Source organism: Sycon ciliatum, chromosome 3 (assembly GCF_964019385.1).
Source record: "Sycon ciliatum chromosome 3, ocSycCili1.1, whole genome shotgun sequence".
Lineage (NCBI taxonomy): Eukaryota > Metazoa > Porifera > Calcarea > Leucosolenida > Sycettidae > Sycon > Sycon ciliatum.
This window is the reverse complement of record NC_088645.1, coordinates 43,256,481-43,279,559: the sequence shown is the minus strand read 5'-3', so window position 1 is coordinate 43,279,559 and position 23,079 is coordinate 43,256,481. Positions and strand designations below refer to the sequence as shown.

At 47.4% G+C, this 23,079-nt stretch overlaps 2 protein-coding genes across 3 annotated transcripts in view; both read right to left on the bottom strand.

The window, feature by feature from the left end:
• Window positions 1-16,952, bottom strand: part of LOC135812297 (uncharacterized) — a 158,842-nt gene extending 141,890 nt beyond the window's left edge. The window contains exons 1-2 of the mRNA XM_065325673.1: window positions 15,758-16,952; window positions 4,853-5,095 (exon numbers count right to left, since the gene is read on the bottom strand). Coding sequence (XP_065181745.1) covers window positions 4,853-5,095; window positions 15,758-16,693 — 1,179 coding nt within the window. The 5' untranslated portion in view covers window positions 16,694-16,952. The remainder of the gene's footprint in view (window positions 1-4,852; window positions 5,096-15,757) is intronic.
• Window positions 1-23,079, bottom strand: part of LOC135812296 (mitogen-activated protein kinase kinase kinase 7-like) — a 214,904-nt gene that overhangs the window by 39,089 nt on the left and 152,736 nt on the right. The window lies entirely within an intron of this gene.

The following is a 23,079-nucleotide window of genomic DNA, read 5'->3' as shown; positions in this document are numbered from 1 at the left end:
AGTTACGCTATAATGTCCACTAACACCACCAGTTACTAAACAATCAGCTCATGCGATAACATAGCACGACACTGGAGTGCGCATCCAAGATGTGCTAGAGCTGTTAGCCAGTTAGTTGTAGAACGTCAGTACCATCGGTCAGTGTCGTGCAATCTTATCTAAAAGAGGGTTGTTGGGTTGTTGTTTTTTTCAATTATTCAAGGCCGTAGGCAGAAGGGGGGTGGTCGCCCGCACCCTCTGACCCCCTCCCCTGGCTACCTGTCTGAGACTTTCACAGACACAAAACACAGTACATGATAACTCGTGTACTGTGTCGGCGTGGATAAAGTAATTTTATATGGAACCCATTGGCTTGATTTTTAGAAACTTGCCATTGGTATTTTCCTTGTCGACTATTAGTCGTCTCAGATATGTAGCCAGGTTCTTCTCTACATTTACAGTGTTTTCATCTGTCGCAACTGGGCCTCATTTTGAGAACTTTGAGGTATCATCAGGGATGACTGCCATTTCGGAAAGGTATTCCTCTCCAGTGAGGGTGACTGTGGCACATCCTTTGAAAACAAAAGAAGCATGTAGTCGCGTTAAAGTTGTTCTCATAGCTGGTTATCAGATGTGAACTTAGGGTGCGTTTGGTTGGTACGATCTAGAACAGGATCGAACAGCTGGTGCACATGGACCAGCCTCATGCAAACCAAACGGTACTCCAGAAACAGAGCACATTTTTGTTACAAATATGCCAAACTTGGTGCATTCTTCAAAAATGTGTATGGATCACCATGGTCACTTTGTACGGTACGACGGGTTCAACCCAAAAGCATATGCACGTGATCATTTAGGACCAAAATCGGTGTTCCCGCTAGGTTTCACTGTGAAAAAGTGAAACTGCTCGGTCTGCTCCGGCCTCGAGGCCGGAGCAAGCAGAACACGTTCTGGCCGACCCAGAACAGGTGCAGTCCCAACCAAACGCGCTGTTCTGGTGAATCCTGTTCTAGGTTGTACCAACCAAACCCGCCCTTGGTGCATTCTTCGAAATGTGTATGGGTCACCATGGTCACTGTGTACGGTACGACGAGTCCAACCCAAAAGCGTATGCACGTGATCATTTGGGACCAAAATCGGTGTTCCCGCTAGGTTTCACTGTGAAAAAGTGAAACTGCTCGGTCTGCTCCGGCCTCGAGGCCGGAGCAAGCAGAACATGTTCTGGCCGACCCAGAACAGGTGCAGTCCTAACCAAACGCGCTGTGCTGGTGAATCCTGTTCTAGGTCGTACCAACCGAACGTGCCCTAAGTGTTATTTGTCACTGTATCACCCAATGCTTTGTGTTTGCACTCAGCTAGTAGTAGAATATATTTTAGCACTATGTCTGATGCATATTATGTTAATGGAATGCTTTTGCACTTCCTTTGTTCACACTTTTTTATGCAGTTATTTTTAGAATGTTCTTTTCGTATACCTTGCCCTCAGTTCCGATACAATTCACTGAAGACCAGAATGCACAAATTGATTTTTTAACTTGTTGTCTGGCCACGTCTGCATCAATTATATTCTATGCACTCATGATAATTTTCCTCAGCAATGAAGACTATATACGACCGACACACTACTAAAATGTAGCTTCTTTGCGCTCATCACATCTTCAGATCAATTCCAGCCCATTCTAGACGGGCCACAATGTCGTTCACTATTCCATGGTCTTTGCAGGCACAAAAGCTACGGGTGGTGTGATATCACAATATGCTGTGCTCCGGAGAATCGAAGAAGATGAAAATTGAAGGGATTAGAGCAACATTGAAAGCAGTTCAAAGTGACTATCAAAACTTCAAAAGCTCTCTCAGGCTGCGGCAATCCAATTTCACTCACATTTTTAGCATCACACACTAATAATAATTATTATATATTTCACGGAAGCAGCCCTCCTGACCGCCATACCAATGAGACATGTCTCATTGCTGTGTGAGGCTCTCTCTCTCTCTCTCTCTCTCTCTCTCCCTCTCCCTCAGAAAGAGAGGGAGAGAGAGAGAGAGAGAGAGAGAGAGAGAGAGAGAGAGAGAGAGAGAGAGAGAGAGAGAGAGAGAGAGAGAGAGAGAGAGAGAGAGAGAGAGAGAAATATGTGCTCCTTCCCAGTCCTTTGCCAGGGAATAAGCCGAAGATCCAGCAGTGGAGCGGAGATCTAAATACATTACTGCTCAATAATATCCTATCGCTTGGGGTTATTGCTGGGTATGGTGCGGCTCCAGACCTGCAAGCACACAGATGTGCACTGATACAGGGCGCTGTGATATCCCAGACCTGCAAGCACTCAGATGTGCACTGATGCAGGGCGCTGTGATATCCCAGACCTGCAAGCACTCAGATGTGCACTGATACAGGGCGCTGTGATATCCCAGACCTGCAAATGCACCTACTATACACTGATACCGGGTACAAAGGTCATCTGCATTAGATGACCATCTCAATACAGTAACTGAGCTCTCTAGTCTAACATGATCCCAGCTGCAGGCTCAGGGAAGGTTTCACAGCGGGGTCCGTACCGATGCGACAGCAGCTGCAGGCTCAGGGAAGGTTTGACAGCGGGGTCCGTACCGATGCGGCAGCAGGTGCAGGCTCAGGGAAGGTTTGACAGCGGGGTCCGTACCGATGCGACAGCAGGTGCGGCCAAACTAAAGCCACACCAATATTTCATTTGTGATTTTCGCCAGCATGAAATATGGGTTAGTTTGGAACAATTTTGTTTAACACTTTCACCGCTAAGGACGTATACTTACGTCCTTGAGAATGACCCCCGTCCAATAAGGACGTATACAGTGGAGATCGGATATAGCAACACTCCTTCGGGAGAAAACAAAATATCGCCAAATTCAATCTGTCACTAAACCCGATCTTCACATTTACATGTAGTGTGCATATGAAAATGACAGAAATGTATTGCAGGTGTGCATGTGCATAATAATGCATATGGATTTCAGACGTGCATGTGCATGTGTTTTGCATGCATAGTTCAAGCCAAAGGTCATACATAGCAACTACACCACGCGCTGCACTCCTAGAGTACCAAACGTCCTGTTTGATGATCAGCTGGCTTAGTTTTTCTCCACCTCTATCCTTATTACATCCCTCCCCAATTTCATTTATTACTGCTTTCTATCTGCATTCGCCACCTTTTCATTGGGCAGATCAGCCCGTTGGTTTGCGAATTAAAATAAACACAACAACAACAACACTGCGGCTACCAGCACGCGTGGAGTGACCCAGAGGTCCGGGCATGTGACAGTGACACAGACATGTCCCATGCATACCACTCCGCCTGGTACAAGAGGAAAGTCGTTATATTCAATGCATTTTCAGGTCTTCGGGTACCAAAAATTGTCAGTAAAATCGATCGGTCGTTATTTTTCGAGGTCGTTATACCCGATCTTTAATGTACAGAAAGGACTTGCTAAACGATTTGAGCAACAGAAATTTGTCGCATATACACCAGTGCGGCATATACCCCGGTGCGGCATATGCTCCGGTCCGGCATATACCCCGGTGTGGCATATAGCCCGCCAGTGCGGCATATACCCCAGTGCGGCATACACCACGGTGCGGCATATACCCCGGTGCGGCATATAATCCGGTGCGCCATATACCCCGGTGCGGCATATACCCCAGTGCGGCATATACTCCGGTGCGGCATATATTCCGGTGCGGCATATACCCCGGTGCGGCGTATACCCGGGGTTCTGCATATACCCTGGTGCGGCATATACCCCGGTGCGGCATATACTCCGGTGCGGCATATACCCCTGTGCGGCGTATACCCCAGTGCGGCATATGCCCCGGTGAGGCATATACTCCGCCAGTGTGGCATATACCCAAGTGCGGCATATACACAGGTCCGGCATATACCTCGGTGCGGCATATACCCCAGTGTGGCATATGCCCCGGTGAGGTATATACTCCGCCAGTGCGGCATATACCCTGTTATACCTCACTCCATATACACTTACAGTCTTAGGCAAAACCCCGGTCGGCATATACTCCGGTGTGGTATACACCCCGGTGCTGCATATGCCCCGGTGCGGCATACGCCCCGGTGCGGCGTATACCCCGGCGCGGCATATACCCCGGTGCGGCATATACCCCGGTGCGGCATATGCGCCGGTGCGGCGTATACCCCGGCGCAGCATATACCCCGGTGCGGCATATACCCCGGTGCGGCATATACCCCGGTGCGGCAATAACCCCAGTGCGGCATATGCCCCGGTGAGGCATATACTTCGCCAATGTGGCATATACCCCGGTGCGACATATACTCCGGTGAGGCATATACCCCGGTGCGACATATACTCCAGTGCTGCATATACCCCGGTGAGGCATATACTTCGCCAGTGTGGCATATACCCCGGTGCGACATATACTCCAGTGCTGCATATACCCCGGTGCGGCATAAATTCCGGTGCGGCATATACTGCGGTGCGGCATATACCCCGGTGCGGCATATACCACGGAGCTGCAAACGAGAGTACATGAATTATTCCACTCTCCTACTGCACTGATCCTTGGCAGACTAAAGAGGTATAGTCAGACCTCGCTTATCCCGTCCTCTTTTATCCGGGTCCCTCGCAATCCGGAAGGAAATCGTATGTTACCGATTTCCAGCATATGTCATGCATACATACAGCATGTGTGTTCGATTATCCGGTTCCCTGGCCTATCCGGATATCTTTGTTGAAAACTGATGTGTGCGTTTAAACGAGGTCTGACTGTACACTTCAGCTTGCATTTCATGCACTAAATCCTAGGCTTTTATTCATGGGAATAAAACTTACGGCAAGACATCTCAACATAAAGACTTCTCACTTAGCTAACCTGTTCAGCAGTGTGGGTCAGACTGGCGACTGCCTTACTTAGTCTCTCGTCCATTGATACCGTGCGATCCGCGATCATGGTCACTCGCTCCAGCTGCCGCTCAAAGGCAGCCAGCCGATCCAGCAGCTGATTTCGGTCCAGCACCTCAGATCCGACTGGCTCGGCATCTCTTGTCCGTTCCAAGGCCTGTAACCTACCCTCCATGGCATCCAACCGCTGCTCAGCGCAATCGTCCTGCACATTCTAAACAACAATCATCAAAGAACCTCAAATTACAGCCATTGAAGATCAGGATCGTGGCCCGCATGGGTACGTGTATACGATGTACAATGCGCCACCTGGCCAGACATGTACATGTCTAAAAGAAAAGGACCAAGGAACTACAAGTTACGCTATCATGGCCAGCAATCAAGGACATCTGAGAGTTGTAATTTTTGTACTCCTCCGAGGTGTGATTTTTGGCGTGCTGGGCCAAGCACAAGGAAGCCAACTGCAAAAAAACTGCAGAAAATCGTTGTTGTTTGATCCTTTGGTGTAATCTTTGTTTCTAGTCGAAGCTGGTTGCTGTTTAGAGCAGAAACGCTGAAATTTACTATTTTCTGCATGTGCTCATACATGTACTCATGTACTCAGGCATGCAGTCTCACTCGTATTTTAGCTATTTTTCTGGAATGGATGCTGCTCTGCGCCCCTTGGTGAACATTTCCTGCGCTCGTGGAGCAGCTGAAAAGGACCACTGGTATGTCTGATTCCTGGTTTGAAAGTGGAGAGTCGACTTTTGTGCCTTGAAAAAGGAGTAGAGAGCGATAAAGGTACGTCTGTGGCTGATTTTTGAGTGCTCCTCGTACATTTTTGATCGTGATAGAAATTCTCAGACCAAAGTCAGACCAAAGTCAGCGCGATGATGGTCGTACAGTTTTCTTGTGAATTTTTTAGTTGTTTCATCTCGTATCTATGTCAGTATCGTGATGGTGAAGTGGAGAGGGTGATTTTCTTCCACTAGGCTTCGTTCGGCCGACTTTGCTTCGTCCTCGTTGAAAAGTGATCCTGAAAAAAGGTCGATTCGCAAAATTATGTTGATTTTCAATGTACGAGATGACATGCGATTGCTGGCTATGAATGTCCACTAACACTACCGGTTACTTGACAATAAGCTCATGCGATTACATTGCACAAAACTGACCGACAGTACTGACGTTCTACAACTAACTGGTTATAAGCTCTAGCACGTCTTGGGTGCACACTCCAACAGCCTTCCAACTTGGAAGGTTCTAAGCTATATGAAATCATAGGAGGAGAAGTTGAGCGCAACCAAGACAAGCACAAGCTGAACGTCGGAGCTGTGAAGGACGTTGGCGGATGTTCATGCACGTCGATATGCATGAATATCCGCCAACGTCCTTCACAGCTCCGACGTTTAGCTTATGCTTGTCTTGGTTGCGCTCAACTTCCCCTGCTATGTTTTCATATAACTAAGAACCTTCCAAGTTGGAAGGCTGTTGGAGTGCGCAACCCAAACGCGCTAGAGCTTATAACCAGTTAGTTGTAGAACGTCAGTACTGTCGGTCAGTTTTGTGCAATGTTATCGCATGAGCTTATTGTCAAGTAACCGGTAGTGTAAGTAGTGGACAGTATAGCGTAACTTGTAGTCCCTTGGTCCTTTTCTTTACTATAAATTGGCTCTCAATCCGAGTTTATCCTTCCATATCTAAAAGAGGAACTCGGATGGAGAGCCAAGGATTATTAATTTATAAAAAGTAAAAAGGACCAAGGAACTACAAGCTACACTATAATGTCCACTAACACCACCAGTTACTAAACAATCAGCTCATGCGATAACATTGCACGACACCGGAGTGCGCATCCAAGATGTGCTAGAGCTGTTAGCCAGTTAGTTGTAGAACGTCAGTACCATCGGTCAGTGTCGTGCAATCTTATCTAAAAGAGGGTTGTTGGTTTTTTTTTCAATTATTCAAGGCCGTAGGCAGAAGGGTGGGGGGGGGGGGTGGATCGCCCGCACCCTCTGACCCCCTCCCCTTCCCTGGCTACCTGTCTGAAACTTTCACAGACACAAAAGACAGTACATGATAACTTTAAAGAGTCGGCGTGGATAAAGTAATTTTATATGGAACCCATTGGCTTGATTTTTAGAAACTTGCCATTGGTATTTTCCTTGTCGACTATTAGTCGTCTCAGATATGTAGCCAGGTTCTTCTCTACATTTACAGTGTTTTCATCCGTCGCGACTGGGCCTAATTTTGAGAACTTTGAGGTATCATCAGGGATGACTGCCATTTCGGAAAGGTATTCCTCTCCAGTGAGGGTGACTGTGGCCCATCCTTTGAAAACAAAAGAAGCATGTAGTCGCGTTAAATTGTTCTCATAGCTGGTTATCAGATGTGAACTTAGGGTGCGTTTGGTTGGTACGATCTAGAACAGGATAGAACAACTGGTGCACATGGACCAGCATCATGCCAACCAAACGGTACTCCAGAAACAGAGCACATTCTTGTTAAAAAATATGCCAAACTTGGTGCATTCTTCAAAAATGTGTATGGATCACACCATGTTCACTTTGTACGGTACGACGAGTTCAACCCAAAAGCGTATGCACGTGATCATTTAGGACCAAAATCGATGTTCCCGCCAGGTTTCACTGTGAAAAAGTGAAACTGCTCGGTCTGCTCCGGCCTCGAGGCCGGAGCAAGCAGAACACGTTCTGGCCGACCCCGAATAGGTGCAGAACCAACCAAACGCGCTGTTCTGGTGAATCCTGTTCTAGGTCGTACCAACCAAACCCGCCCTTGGTGCATTCTTCGAAATGTGTATGGGTCACCATGGTCACTGTGTACGGTACGACGAGTCCAACCCAAAAGCGTATGCACGTGATCATTTAGGACCAAAACCGATGTCCCCGCCAGGTTTCACTGTGAAAAGTGAAACTGCTCGGTCTGCCCCGGCCTCGAGGCCGGAGCAAGCAGAACACGTTCTGGCCGACCCAGAACAGGTGCAGTCCCAACCAAACGCGCTGTTCTGGTGAATCCTGTTCTAGGTTGTACCAACCAAACATGCCCGAAGTGTTATTTGGCACTGTATCACCCAATGCTTTGTGTTTGCACTCAGCTAGTAGTAGAATATATTTTAGCACTTTGTCTGATGCATATTATGTTAATGGAATGCTTTAGCACTTCCTTTGTTCACACTCTTTTATGCAGTTATTTTTAGAATGTTCTTTTCGTATACCTTACCCTCAGTTCCGATACAATTCACTGAAGACCAGAATGCAGAAATTGATTTTTTAACTCGTTGTCTGGCCATGTCTGCATCAATTATATTCTATGCACTCATGATAACTTTCCTCAGCAATGAAGACTATATACGACCCTTTGCGCAATAAGCGAGAGGGGTCGAGACGGGGCATGCTGTGCATGCGCTGCACACTTGGCATGCAACCAGCATGCATGGTTTGCTGCAGGACGTGATCAAGTTTCCTGTGACAGGCTGTGTTTTCACGGTCCAGACGCGATGTTCATGTATGTACTTCCCAGCCTTTTTCATTTGAAGTTTTTTTAGTTCTGAAGGAAGAAGTTCCGAAATGCTTTCCAAGGACCACTGTTGGGTTCTTGTTTGCAGTAACCGTCATCCCTAACGTTAGTCTAAGGAACCCACTTGTCTTTCCATGCGTTCCCTGGTGATGCTGGCATTCCACACTCTGGAATCCTGGCTATCTGGCGATAAGAAGGCCGCAGTGCTGCGATATCGTTCACAGTGTTGTGCTCGGAACACTTTGTCCATGACGACTTTCATCCTTGCTTTTGCGAAGATATGGAACGCCCTGCCAAGAGACTCTGGAGCTTGAGAAAAAGGCATGACAGGTCACCCATCCCTGTCTTCGCTATTGGAAGATCAAATGCTTGCTGGCGCTGCTCGAGCTGCTGATGTTGAAGTGGAGAGAGACGCAGCCTCATCGCTCAGGTGTGCGGAGAAAGTCATCTGAGTTCGAGCTGTGGCTGTATGCACGATATGACAGACTTTCACATTATGCACATAGCCACCAAAGTAAAACTCGTGGACACTATCCACGGGCTTGTTCACTAGTACTACTCCATCAGCTCCCTCTTCACTGTCGTCGGCGACTTGCCCCTGCGTTGGAGACGAGCAAGCATGGTGTGGCACTCACTCTGGGAAACAGAGGTTCATCACTCATCCACTGGGACGCATGAAATGTTGGGCATGATGAAGGTACACTCGAGGAACTGGTGCCCTTCTTAGTTCTAGGAGCATCAGGGTTCTGCATAGAGAAATGTTCTCTACATCGACGAGGAGAGAAGGTAGAGAAAATAAAATAAATTTCAATCTACAGTAATCCGAAATATCCACTGAACGCGGAAATCTTACCGCTCCAACAACTCCTTCATTTTCCAGACAGATATGCACCCTCATTCAGCAGAAAACTGTTCAGTTCCTTACACAACCGATCTTCATTTGACAGTTCGTCCACGGGTTCCACAGCCATCGATGGCAAACCACTCAACACTCTCTCCTCCATCTCCAAAATGGAAAAATACAGTGTTCCACCATGCTCAACTGATACTCTGCACAAAAATCGAAGAGGATGCCCCGTCTCGGATCACGTGACCGTTATTGTACAAAGGGTGTATTATACGACCGACACACTACTAAATTTTAGCTTCTTTGCGCTCATCACATCTTCAGATCAATTCCAGCCCATTCTAGACGGGCCACAATGCCGTTCACTATTCCATGGTCTTTGCGGGCACAAAAGCTACGGGTGGTGTGATATTACAATATGCTGTGCTCCGGAGAATCGAAGAGGATGAAAATTGAAGGGATTAGAGCAACATTGAAAGCAGTTCAAAGTGATTATCAAAGCTTCAAAAGCTCTCTCAGGCTGCGGCAATCCAATTTCACTCACATTTTTAGCATCACGCACTAATAATAATTATTATATTTCACGGAAGCAGCCCTCCTGACCGCCATACCAATGAGACATGTCTTATTGCTGTGTGAGGCTCTCTCTCTCTCCCTCTCCCTCAGAAAGAGAGAGAGAGAGAGAGAAAGAGAGAGAGAGAGAGAGAGAGAGAGAGAGAGAGAGAGAGAGAGAGAGAGAGAGAGAGAGAGAGAGAGAGAGAGAGAGAGAGAGAGAGAGAGAGCGACAGAGCGACAGAGCGAGAGAGAGAGAGAGAGAGAGAGAGAGAGAGAGAGAGAGAGAGAGAGAGAGAGAGAGAGAGAGAGAGAGAGAGAGAGAGAGAGAGAGAGAGAGAGAGAGAGAGAGAGAGAGAGAAAGAGAGAGAGAGAGAGAGAGAGAGAGAGAGAGAGAGAGAGAGAAATATATGCTCCTTCCCAGTCCTTTGCCAGGGAATAAGCCGAAGATCCAGCAGTGGAGCGGAGATCTAAATACATTACTGCTCAATAATATCCTATCGCTTGGGGTTATTGCTGGGTATGGTGCGGCTCCAGACCTGCAAGCACACAGATGTGCACTGATACAGGGCGCTGTGATATCCCAGACCTGCAAGCACTCAGATATGCACTGATACAGGGCGCTGTGATATCCCAGACCTGCAAGCACTCAGATGTGCACTGATGCAGGGCGCTGTGATATCCCAGACCTGCAAGCACACAGATGTGCACTGATGCAGGGCGCTGTGATATCCCAGACCTGCAAGCACACAGATGTGCACTGATACAGGGCGCTGTGATATCCCAGACCTGTATCAGTGCACCCACTATACACTGATACAGGGTACAAAGGTCATCTGCATTAGATGACCATCTCAATACAGTAACTGAGCTCTCTAGTCTAACATGATCCCAGCTGCAGGCTCAGGGAAGGTTTCACAGCGGGGTCCGTACCGATGCGACAGCAGCTGCAGGTTCAGGGAAGGTTTGACAGCGGGGTCCGTACCGATGCGGCAGCAGGTGCAGGCTCAGGGAAGGTTTGACAGCGGGGTCCGTACCGATGCGACAGCAGGTGCGGCCAAACTAAAGCCACACCAATATTTCATTTGTGATTTTCGCCAGCATGAAATATGGGTTAGTTTGGAACAATTTTGTTTAACACTTTCACCGCTAAGGACGTATACTTACGTCCTTGAGAATGACCCCCGTCCAATAAGGACGTATACAGTGGAGATCGGATATAGCAACACTCCTTCGGGAGAAAACAAAATATCGCCATATTCAATCTGTCACTAAACCCGATCTTCACATTTACATGTAGTGTGCATATGAAAATGACAGAAATGTATTGCAGGTGTGCATGTGCATAATAATGCATATGGATTTCAGACGTGCATGTGCATGTGTTTTGCATGCATAGTTCAAGCCAAAGGTCATACATAGCAACTACACCACGCGCTGCACTCCTAGAGTACCAAACGTCCTGTTTGATGATCAGCTGGCTTAGTTTTTCTCCACCTCTATCCTTATTACATCCCTCCCCAATTTCATTTATTACTGCTTTCTATCTGCATTCGCCACCTTTTCATTGGGCAGATCTGCCCGTTTGGCTTGCGAATTAAAATAAACACAACAACAACAACAACAACAACAACAACAACAACAACAACAACAACAACAACAACAACAACAACAACAACAACAACAACAACAACCAGCACAAAAAGCCGCTGCCCTCAACGAATTCTTCATTTCACAGAGCAAGCTGTCCGTGGCCAATGCGGATGAGCAAACTCCAGCCATCAACACCACCCCTGACATCCTCAGTCCCCTTCAAGAAATCTCGACTTCCCAAGCTGAGGTCGAAAAACTCCTCCGAGGAGTTGATACCAACAAAAGCCCCGGGTTTGACTCTATTCCAAACCGCCTCCTCAAAGAAGCGGCTAAGGAACTTGCACCGTCGTTATCGTCCCTCTTTAACCTATCGTTCCAAACCGGAGAAATCCCACAGGAGTGGAAAGATGCCACCATTACTCCAGTACCCAAGCCGGGTGACCCAACCCAACCAACAAATTATAGACCCATCTCTCTCTTGAGCACTACATCAAAAATCCAAGAAAAAATTGCACATCAACTCCTCTACAAGCACATCACACCCCACCTGCCCAACCAGCAGTCCGGATTCCGCGAGAAAGACGGCACTGAGCAGCAGCTCGCCCGTCTCGTCCATACCCTCTCCACTGCGAGAGACGACGGGAAACACGTCAATGCCTGCTTTTTCGATCTAAGCAAGGCCTTCGATCGTGTGTGGCATGCAGGCCTTCTAGCAAAACTCTCCCACTATGGTGTCCAGGGCAACGCCCTGGAGTGGTTCCGACGGTACCTGTTGGGGCGTCGGCAAAGGGTCCAGGTGGATGGCGACCTATCGCCTTTCCTCGAGATCCCTGCCGGCGTCCCTCAGGGATCTGTTCTTGGGCCGCTTCTATTCCTCGTCTACACCATAGACCTTCCACATGCATGTGAGAATCCCGGCACCACCTGTAGCCAGTTTGCAGATGACACCGCTCTGATTTCCATAGCGAGAACTCTTCAAGACTGCACCCGAAACCTACAACAGAGTGTCACAGCAGCTGGAGACTGGCTTCAAAGATGGCACCTGCTGGTTAACACAAAGAAAACAGTCATCCTCCCGTTCTACCACAATAACCGCCCCCCTGAACAGCTACCCCAGATCACCCTCAGGAATAGTCCGCTTACCGTAGCACAAAAACACAAACACCTCGGAATAATCTTTCAGCATGACCTCCGTTGGACGGAGCATGTTGAATACATAGTCAAAAAATCACTCAAGTCTTTCAATATTCTTTTTAGACTAAGGTCTACACTCACCAGTGATTCTTTATCTCACATCTATCAGACATACATACTACCTATATTCTCATATGCGAGCACTGCTCTCACACCGTTGTCCCACACTTCCCTTGACAGATTAGAACGACTCCAGCGGAAAGCCGCCAGAATATGTCTCCACCTTCCCCTTTACACACACTTAGAACACTCCCACCTTTTGCATCGCATCAAATGGCCAACATTATTTTCACGTTTTAAAGTTAAACATATACTCTTCGCGCATTCTCTGCGCCACAATTATGCCCCACCACATATACTCTCGCTGCATACTGCTAGCAACGTGCAACCTTCGTATAATTTACGCCGCTCTCGTACTTGGCACTTGCCAACTCCGCGGACTGACCGCTGTCTCCATTCTCCCCTGTACAAGGCCCTTCATTACTTTAATTGCCTGCCCACCCAGCTTCGCGAAATCCCTTCTCGTACTCCCTTCAAATCCGAGATATCCCTGCTGTTGCACAACTCTGTATGCTCGTGTAGCGACCACCCCTGCCCGTACACTTAAGTACGCAACTCTGTATGCTCGTGTGGCGACCACCCCTGCCCGTACACTTAAGTAGTCATTAACCCCTAGGCCCTGCCCACCCAATTCTTCCTCACTCTTTCTCCTTTCTTACACTATTATCTCTTATTGGCCACTGGCTATCGTGAGAATAAAGATTTGAAACAACAACAACAACAACAACAACAACAACAACAACAACAACAACAACAACAACACTGCGGCTACCAGCACGCGTGGAGTGACCCAGAGGTCCGGGCATGTGACAGTGACACAGACATGTCTAATGCATGCCACTCCGCCTGGTACAAGAGGAAAGTCGTTATATTGAATGCATTTTCAGGTCTTTGGGCACCAAAAATTGTCAGTAAAATCGATCGGTCGTTATTTTTCGAGGTCGTTATACCCGATCTATAATGTACAGAAAGGACTTGCTAAAAGAATTGAGCAACAGAAATTTGTCGCTGAACTCGATTTGTCGTTATATCCAATCTCCACCATATTTGCACCGAGTGTACATCGCGTACTGATGAAACATGTCAGGAGGCGTGTACGTTCAAACAATCGTAACTCAGTCAATTCCAACTCAATTCTCATAATCGAAGTATAGAGGTCAAAGGAAAATCTCCCAGCTTTCGATTGCAACAATTGCCAAAGCGATTGGATAAAGGACCGCTGAGCTATGACGCTCGACGGCCACAACAACTACGGAGGATTAGCAAGACGAAATTCGCGTTCGCGTTCGCAAACATTTTTCGCATTTTTCGTTCGGAAAAGCAGTCGGAACACGTATCGCGGATTCGTGTCAGGGCAGTCATAAAGTTACCACGCTGTACTGTCTGTACACAATGTACGTCGTGTCAACGTCATGCACGTGCGAATTCTGTTTGCTAATCCTTCTCATAACGCGAATTCCGTCACTGAGTTCGACTTTCCTTGGAGAGCGAACGCGAACGCGAATTTCGTCTTGCTAATCCTCCGTACTATTTTTGCGCCACGTGTGGGCGCTCGGTTTTCATTTTTTCTGCATTTTTGCCATTTGGTGCCATGGCAACTGCAGTTCAAATCAAGCAGTGGACTCGCGGGAGTGTTCACATGAAAATTGAGCTGGATACGAGCAAGCAGAGTGGAATGGCGGGTGAAAGCTCAGATTCTTTGACTTGCGTGACCGCGCGATGACTTTGGGACAGATTCGCTTAGCTCTGTAGCTGGTGTACGACCTTGTAGATACTTGTGTTTTAGTTCAGCGTTTTGCTCGTCGCAGTAGCTTTCTTGGAAGCTCTAGATCCAGGAAATTGGAGCATGGATGCCAGAGTTATGAACGTTTTAGATGTGTACTTCGGTAACCAGTCCTGGAGATGTCCTAGATAGGACATCACGGAACCCAGCATGCCCCAGCATACATACTATGCTGTTCCCATAGTAATCGTGACACGTGACTCAAAACTTTGTGTCGCGGCTGAGGAAGATGACAAGTCTCACTCAAAACAAACGCAACGAAGGCCTTTCGTCTCAAAAGTAATAATTATTATTAGTTGTCGTTCTCCTGGCAGCTTGCCTCAAGCGAGTCGAGATTCGTATCTTGCCTCTTGCCTTCACGAATTTTATTTTCCTCGTTGTAGAGTACGCCTGGACAAAGGAACTGGCAAGCGAATCGTTTTGGTCGCATTGAAAATTGCAAGTGCACAAGAGGGTTGGCGAAGCAATTAATTTGTGTTCGCACTTTCAGCAGTGCAGTAGCTGCTGCTGCGATAAAGTTTTTACTTTCGCCACTGGTTTCAGGCAGCAGAAGGATCTGGCTGAAAGTGATGGCGATACGTCCATGACCACCACGTCCTGGGTTGATATCCAAGAAAGACCGTCCAAGGTCCAGTTTTAGCCAAGAGCTGTCGTATCCAAGAAATCAAAAACGCCAACAGCAAGCTTTGGCCAAATAATATCTTCCAGGCAGTGATTTACGGGCCTAGCGCCTGCTGCCTCGTCTTCCTCCTCTGCATGGCCAGGTTTGGGGCGAAATGAACGCACGGGGCGTGAAGAAACATTCCAAAGGCAAAACATTCACAGAAGCAATCGTTTCCGAAGAAGCGCCGCGTGGCTACGAGAAACCCCACATGAAATCCCCAAACGAAAACGGCCATTCGGTCGGGTATTCGATGGCGAATCGAATATACACTACCTCAATCCCCGCCGATGTCTGATATTCTCCGCCTATTCCCTCAAACTTGACCAATTCGGAAAGAAATCCATCGCCATTACGATCGTGCATCCTCCACATACATTCAGAAATGCTCACGCAGCACTTCTTTTCATCGCGTGTGCGCGACCGACGTTTCCATGACAACTCTGGGACAGGTAACCAATCAGACTCATTCAGAGTGCGATGTCCTAGATAGGACATCTCCCCGACTGGTAACAAAAAGACCCATTTTCGCTGGTCGTTAGTGAACAGGTGGCAGTACCGTGCAGTGCCGAGAAAGACGCCCTGTTTCAATTTTGAGCACATTTCTATCACTCATATCATTATGCTTTAGTAGCTCTAGACAATCGATTGTGATGACATGTTCACTTACCATGGCTAGGTCTCTTTGCGCAACTTTCACAAACTCGTGCATTTCCTCCGCCATCGGACGATCCTCTGCACTGTTGGAAAGGCCGCGGATGATGGCAGGCCTCAGCGGATGGTCGTCTGGTATCCTGGCCAAGTCTACCTGGCGGCGTTCGACTTCACTAATGACCCTCTCCTCACATACTCCATCCACTCTCTCCACAACTCTGGCCCTGGGTGAGCTAAGAAGGTTTCGCGACGGATCGGCTCCAGTCAGGACGCTTGTCGCTAGCACAGCGAACGAGAATATGTCCAGTGATTCAGTGTACACGGCCAACTCGGAGAGGGCCTCCGGAGGCATGTACAAATGAGTCCCAGGACACGTGGTGAGGTCGGCCAAGAGTCCGACCAGATGCCTTTGGGTAACTCGAGCAACTCCAAAATCAGCGAGTTTCGCGACATTACCCTTGATCAGCACGTTCCGCAGAGTCAGGTCACGATGAATCACTGGCGGATCGTTGCTGTGCAGATAGCACACACCCGCTATAGCGTGCTCCAGGAACGACATCAGGGTTAGATCGTCCAACCTGCCTTCACCGATGCTGCATTCATGCAAAGTGCGATCGAAGAGCTCGACTACCAATGCAGGCAGACCACGATCGGCAGTGGATCCTATGCCAAGCGTTTGGCAAAGGTTAGGGTGGTGAAGGCGAGAGAGATTGCTAATTTCAGCACCAAAGCGTCGCAGCTTATCCTCTCTTCCGTGCACACCTCGTTGTACGAGGAGAGAGTGCAGCACTTTCGCAGCCGCGGGAATGCCTTGCCATTCTACCCGATACACGACTGCGTCAGATCCGCGACCAATCTCGTCTTCATCCCTCACCGCGAAAGCTCCGAGGTACGCGATTTCACCTCTGACCAAACCCAAATCTTGCAGAAGAGACTCCTCCGCCGTTGTCATTGTCGACAGAGACGAGAGGGTGGCGAATGCCTTCGCCCAACCCCCAGCTTTTGGAACGTGAAACCAACTAATACTTGAAGGATTGGAACAAAATGAAACAAAATTAGAACACGAAGAATGAGCGCAGCTCAGCCTCAGGAGTCAGGTGCAGAACAGAAGCCAGAAGGGCCGAGATTTTGGAACACGGGCGCATGGTTAGCATTTTATCGTTCGACGGTTGGCGTGCACGCGTACCGCGTGTACGTACTGTAGAGGGCGAGTCTACTGATTACTGTGTGTTTTCGAGTTAGCAGTTCGGCTTCTGTTACACTCGCGATCATTGCCGAAGATGCGTTGCCATGGTGCAAAAATGGCCGTCATTGAAAAAAAAATTGTTTTGCTTTGTCTTTGTTGCTGGAGGGTTTGAGTCTTTGAGATACTGTAGAGATTTGGAGTTGGTCAGCAGAGAGTAGTCGTGAGAAATGGAGAAAGAACGTGAGAGAACCTGGACTGCGGATCAAGTTGCTCTGTTCCAGCGGAGGCGAGCAGAGGGTTACGATCTGCCCAGACACGTCGCTCCTGAATATTTCGAGTGGCTCGATGTGCAAGTGGCACTCGAAACCAGCGCTGAGCAGAGTGCCGATGACAGTGTTCCTGCCTGGACTGCGGATCAAGTCGCTCTGTTCCAGCGCAGGCGAGCAGAGGGTTGCGATCTGCCCAGTTTCATTTCAAGTGGCTGTGCAAGTGGCACTCGAAACCAGCGCTGCGCAGGGTGCTGATGTTCCTGCCAGTGTCGCTGCTTCAGCCGGACTGGCGCTGGCGTCTCCAGTGCAAGCAGTAGCTCAAACCACTCCTGAAGTAGACAATCATAGAGTTCTGGCAGGACTTTATGGCTGAATCAAGGCCGAGTGCATACGGCCAAGGGCGCAGGCCAAGGCGCGTAGCGCCGAGGCCTGCGCCCGCGGCCGTGCGCACGAGGCCTTGATGAAGGCGGAAAGTCCTGCCAGAACTCTATGATCGTGTTTCAGGCTTCCACCAGGAAGTCATAAAAGGCCGGGAGAGGACACGGCACACATTCCCAGAAAACATCTTTGCATCGCGCTGCCGGGGGAACGCTGCCAGGGATCGGTGTTGCGAGGCAAGGAAATTATTATTTTCGAAAATTGTGATGTCTTCTTGAAATACTAATTGGGACATTCTCCGATTTCTCTTAGAGCACGGAGACGATTGCTCCGTCGAGCCTTCTGATCTCTATTTTCATCCTCAATTCTTCCAGCTGCCTCACTCATTCTCTCTCAGTTTATCGAAGTTAATTTATTCTGAGGCGATGGAAATGCAAGATAAATCCCTAATTGTACTTCAATTTTATTTGAGTTGGGGGTTAACGAAATGAGATTTGTGGAAAATGACGCCACTTCCCGTGTTAGCCGCTGGTCGTATCATACAGCCCATATTCCATTGCAGTTGATGGGCGAAAGTTCTTGTGGAGATCCGCTGAGCTTCCTCGTACTCGTGGAGTTATGAATTTGTGTCAGAAATTGCACTGAAATTGCAGTCGAGTGGATTTCTGTGCGTGTGTTGTGAGTGAATCGCAACGGCTCCCTTCCTTCAGCATCGTCAAAACGCAACATAGAGCATTATTACGCACTCGTTCCATGATTCATGATTTTGCCTGGATTCTTTTTAAAAACAATCAATGTGTGTTCCCTATCTATCTACATTGTACATGGTTGCAGGTCGTTATTTATAAATCTTGATAATTTCAACACTTTTCTTAGTACTCGTATACTGAGTACGCGGTGACTTTAGCCGTTTAGCAAACGGAAAGCTCAGCCTCCAGGTTGGCCAGAAAGGTTCTCAGTGAATCTAACCGAAGTCTTGGCGAGTGTACAAAATGTAAACCTATCATTTGTACTTCGTAACGGAATTGTGCACAAAAATGCGCACACACGCACGCATGCGCCCGCACAGACACACACACAAACACTGTACAAACACACACAAAAGTACAAGCACATGTGCACATACACACGCCCCCCCCCCCCCCCACACACACACTCAACTCCCCACACCCTGTACCATGTGTACTGAGTCTGACAGACAGACACACAATCATGTTTATGCTTCCTTCGCCACCAGTTTCGGATATGGTGTCAACAACAAGTAACAGTTAGTTGTAAAATATTGGTATTTTAGGATTCCCTGCCCTGAACTACTTGCTGAAGACGAGCACAGCGCCGTGGATCGAGCAGATCCGGCCGCGCCAGCCTAGCGTGCTTCACTTTCTGGCCGAGGCAAACATCGTCCGCGTGCGCGCATCCCGTGTCCTCTCCCGGGCTTTTACGACTCCCTGGTTTCCACTTAGGGCGCGTTCAGACTGGCGTAAAAAACAAGCGGAATGTGAAAGTTGTCAAGGTGAATCGCTCACGTGACGTTCCCGCCAGCGTAAACACGGAAAAGGTTTCCCACCACTCTGCAGGCCAGTGGAATGCAGATTCCGGCGGCACGCGGAGCGCTTTTGATATCCTTGCAGCACATGTTCCGTCTTTTCGTTTTATTTCAGCCTCTACTCTTGCAGTCTGACTGCATGCTTTTGAGTTTTGACTTCTAGACTGCCAACTATTACTTCTCCCATCATGCCGAAATCTTTGTTCGACTCAGCAATGGAGAGGGAGTTCATGGAGCCGCGTGTACGTGGTGATTTTTGCGGGCCGCTCTGCAGGCAAAACGCTTGCTGCGAACGAGAAGCATACTCTGATCGCGGAGCGGATGAATGCCACCCAAGCACCAAACACTCCGGACATAGTATTCTTTCCGTCGACAAGCACAATGATCCAGTATCTCAACAGACTGAATTAGTTTATTTTGATATCCAACTCAAACTGAGTCAACTCAAATTTTTCAAATGTCTAAGCTTCACATGTACTGGCCATTCCAGCGGGATATATGATACACGTGCAGTGTGATTGCGATTCCCGGGATTAAGCTGCAGGTTTCCGGCGGCTATTCACGCCAGTCTGAACGCGCCCTAACAAGTACAATGTCATGTAATAGTTACATCCTTTGAGCCGCGTAGATGGTATGTATAGGATATTGCACGGTTCCCAGGGGATTATTTTTCAAATCCCCTAGGCGCGCAGCGCCGCGGGGATTATGAAAAATAATCCTCGCGGACACTGAGTCTGTGCAATATCCTGTATAGACCACCCTTTTCAGGTGATCAGTGTGGTACACCCTGTACACGTTTTGTGTGCTGTTTTGTGTGCTGCTTGACTTGTACAAAGACCGGTACTACCATGTTGTTTTTTCTATGTCATTTCATGCTGGTCAAGTAAGTTGTTGTTTCTGTCCTTGTGATCGTCGTCTCCCCGATGTCTTTTGTTGCTCTGGCTGTGCATTCGACAGCCTGTAATAAGTATGGAATCAAGCAAGAGTACGAGTGTGAGATCGCCTAATCACAGCCCGCCGCGCGAAGTGCGTGTTCATGTCAGAAATGCAATCAAAACAGTCGCGTTCATGCTCAATCAGCCAATCACAGCCCTTCACGAAGTATTTTTTTTTGTCACTATTTACAAGTCCGATATGAGTTTCAAGCGTGGGTGCATGTCAGAAATGCAATCAAAACACTCGTACTCGTGTTCGATCAGCCTGCATCACAGTCCTTCGCGCTTCGCGCGGCGGGCTGTGATTAGGCGATCTCACACTCGTACTCTTGCTTGATTCCATACTTCTGACATGTCACAAGACTGTAGGCACGGAGATGACCAATCGCATTGCACCTAGCAGGGCCTAGATGAGGCGATCAAAGCATGCTACAAGAAGTAGAACTCCATTTAGAAAAGCGATCCTGTCAGCTTTTCTATTATTGTGTTCACATGGCAGAAAAAACGACACCGCTATGCTACGTAAGTTCCTACGTAAGGTGCTCGGTATTAGATCTACCAACGGGTGGTAGCCGCGTGCTGTGCACGTGCACGGGAGACATTGTGTTGCATGCAGTGCATGCAGTCCGTTTTCGGATGTGCATGCGCGAGGAACTTCCTTCTTTGGAACTGCTTCTTGCATGAGCTGTTTCGGATATTTCGTGTCCTGGCTTATTTCGCTTCGGCTCTGCTGAGACCTCTTTTCACGGAATATTACTCAATGACAGGTGAGTTGACCAGTTCCCTTTGATTCATTTGCTTGTGTTGACTCTTTCATTTACGAAAAGTGTGCTGATTTTAGGTGGAATACAATAAAATAATAATGGAAAAGCTGACAGGATCTCTTTTCTAAATTTAGCTTTTCTGCTGTCGAGGCCTCCTTTTACGGAATACTCAATGACAGGTGATCTCTGAGTTGACCAGTTTCCTTCGATTCATTTGCTTATGCTCACCCTTTCATTTACGGAAACGTGTGCTGATTTTATTCGGATTTAATAGATCCATTCGTATCTCTTTGCCCTTGCCAACAGTGTGCGAAGAACGCGAGTTCACCTTCTTGACGGTAAGGCTTAGATGTGTTGTCGAAATACTCATGTTCATTGTACATTGGTACGTTACAAGTAAGGCACTGGTCATGATTGCTTCCGGCATTCCGTGCTCCGATCATGGGGTAGAATCTGAATTTTGCAGTGGCATAGCATCGTTGGCAGTTCCCAAGCTGGAGGGGAAGGTTCAAGGACGCATTGGCCGAGTACTAGTATGCAAAATAAATTCGCATATCAGGGAAAATCTCCATTATGGAGAGGATCATGCATTCAGTGACTTGTTTGCTTCATACGAAACAAGCCAATGGGTGCAGTCTCGTGAAAATCTCGTACGATTGGATTTGTTTACTCGAGTCTGGGCTGTTTGATTTGTGAGTAGCGCCGAGATTGCACTGCCCCAAATAAAGTTGCGTGCCGGTAGAGCAAGAATTACGATCTGCAATCTGTTTGTTGTACCTGCAAGAATGTGCTGTACATGTATCGTATTTTCTCTGTTGTTGTTTCAGTTGCCGTCATGTTGCTAAAGAAAGGTTCAGTGACTCATTTGTTTCATAAAAGACGAGTCAATGCTTTGGTCTGGCTTAGAATCTTTCGCTGTAGAAGAAATCTATTCGTGTCTCTATTGCAGTATTGGAGAAATAATTGTATTCACTCGTTATAAAATAGGGTCAAGACAAACTCACAGAGCAAATGCCATCGGTCCCTTGATGTTCGTCCTAAAGAGGTTTGACTGGATATCATTCATACTCCCCCAAAGTCGTGTAACATGTTATTATTATGGAGTGCCTTGTATATCTCTCAGTACCTCCAACCATTATATCCTTGCCCCTTATATCCTCAGGATCAGTGTAGTTGTTGGAACGAGGTGTCGGACTCAGCAATGTATTTGTTTACATTTTAATACATGTTTATTGTTCCTACTTTGCTGTGTTGTTTTAGACAATCGTGGACTTGTAACACTTTGAAGTCATTGAACTGCTTCCAAAAGTTTTATCGACATCAACAGGATTACGATTTCACTACAATATGATGCCGGATGACCTTATCACGACAACCCATGACTACAATTATAAACACAGAATCAACAAAAACATCTGCGGCACGCACCTGGTTACAATTCTTATGTAAATGTGATTTAGGGTGTGGACATCTGAATTTTCTGAAAGACAAGACAATTTTATGACAGAGTCATGAAATTCTGCAACATCCACAGAATGACCTGCGTATAAAAAAAAGTATCACCGCCACTACTCATATGATTCCCCTGCAGAAGAACGTGAATACATGTATGCAAGACTTGTTCCATTTTCTGCAAGAAAAGGCTTGCACATCAATGCGTATAATACGGTATTGAAATTGATATGATACACGTACATGTACATAGGGGCTCCCGAGAAGACCATAGGTCTGTGGGAAACACCCTAGTAAAACAAAATAATAATAATAACATGTAGAGGCGCTACATGTAGGCCATCATTTAGGGCATTCCATTGGTGACACAATTATAGGTTCTGATCGGTGGAATATGCTGCCTTCCACTGTTCGCTCTTGTACAGATTATCGCCCATTTTGTTCGTTCATGCTTAACCTTTCTAGGGGCTCCCGTAAGAAGACCATAGGTCTGTGGGAAACACCCTAGTAAAATAAATAAAATAATAATAATACCGGTAATATCCTTTAGCCAAAAAAACAAAAGAAATTATTGCAATAAAAACTGCTTTATGGCAGTTTTCTAAAAAAAGTTATTGTGTTCTAGTCCATGGACCCCGTCTAAAAAGTAAGAAATTAACGAAATGTGATAGCCGAAAATTAAAATTTCACACAAAACCTCACAATAATCACACACAGGATGCGAGACGACCTTTTCCCCTCGTGGTGGTCTTTCACATGCAAGCATGTTGGAGCAGTACATGTACTTGTACAAGTACAAGTGTCGGAA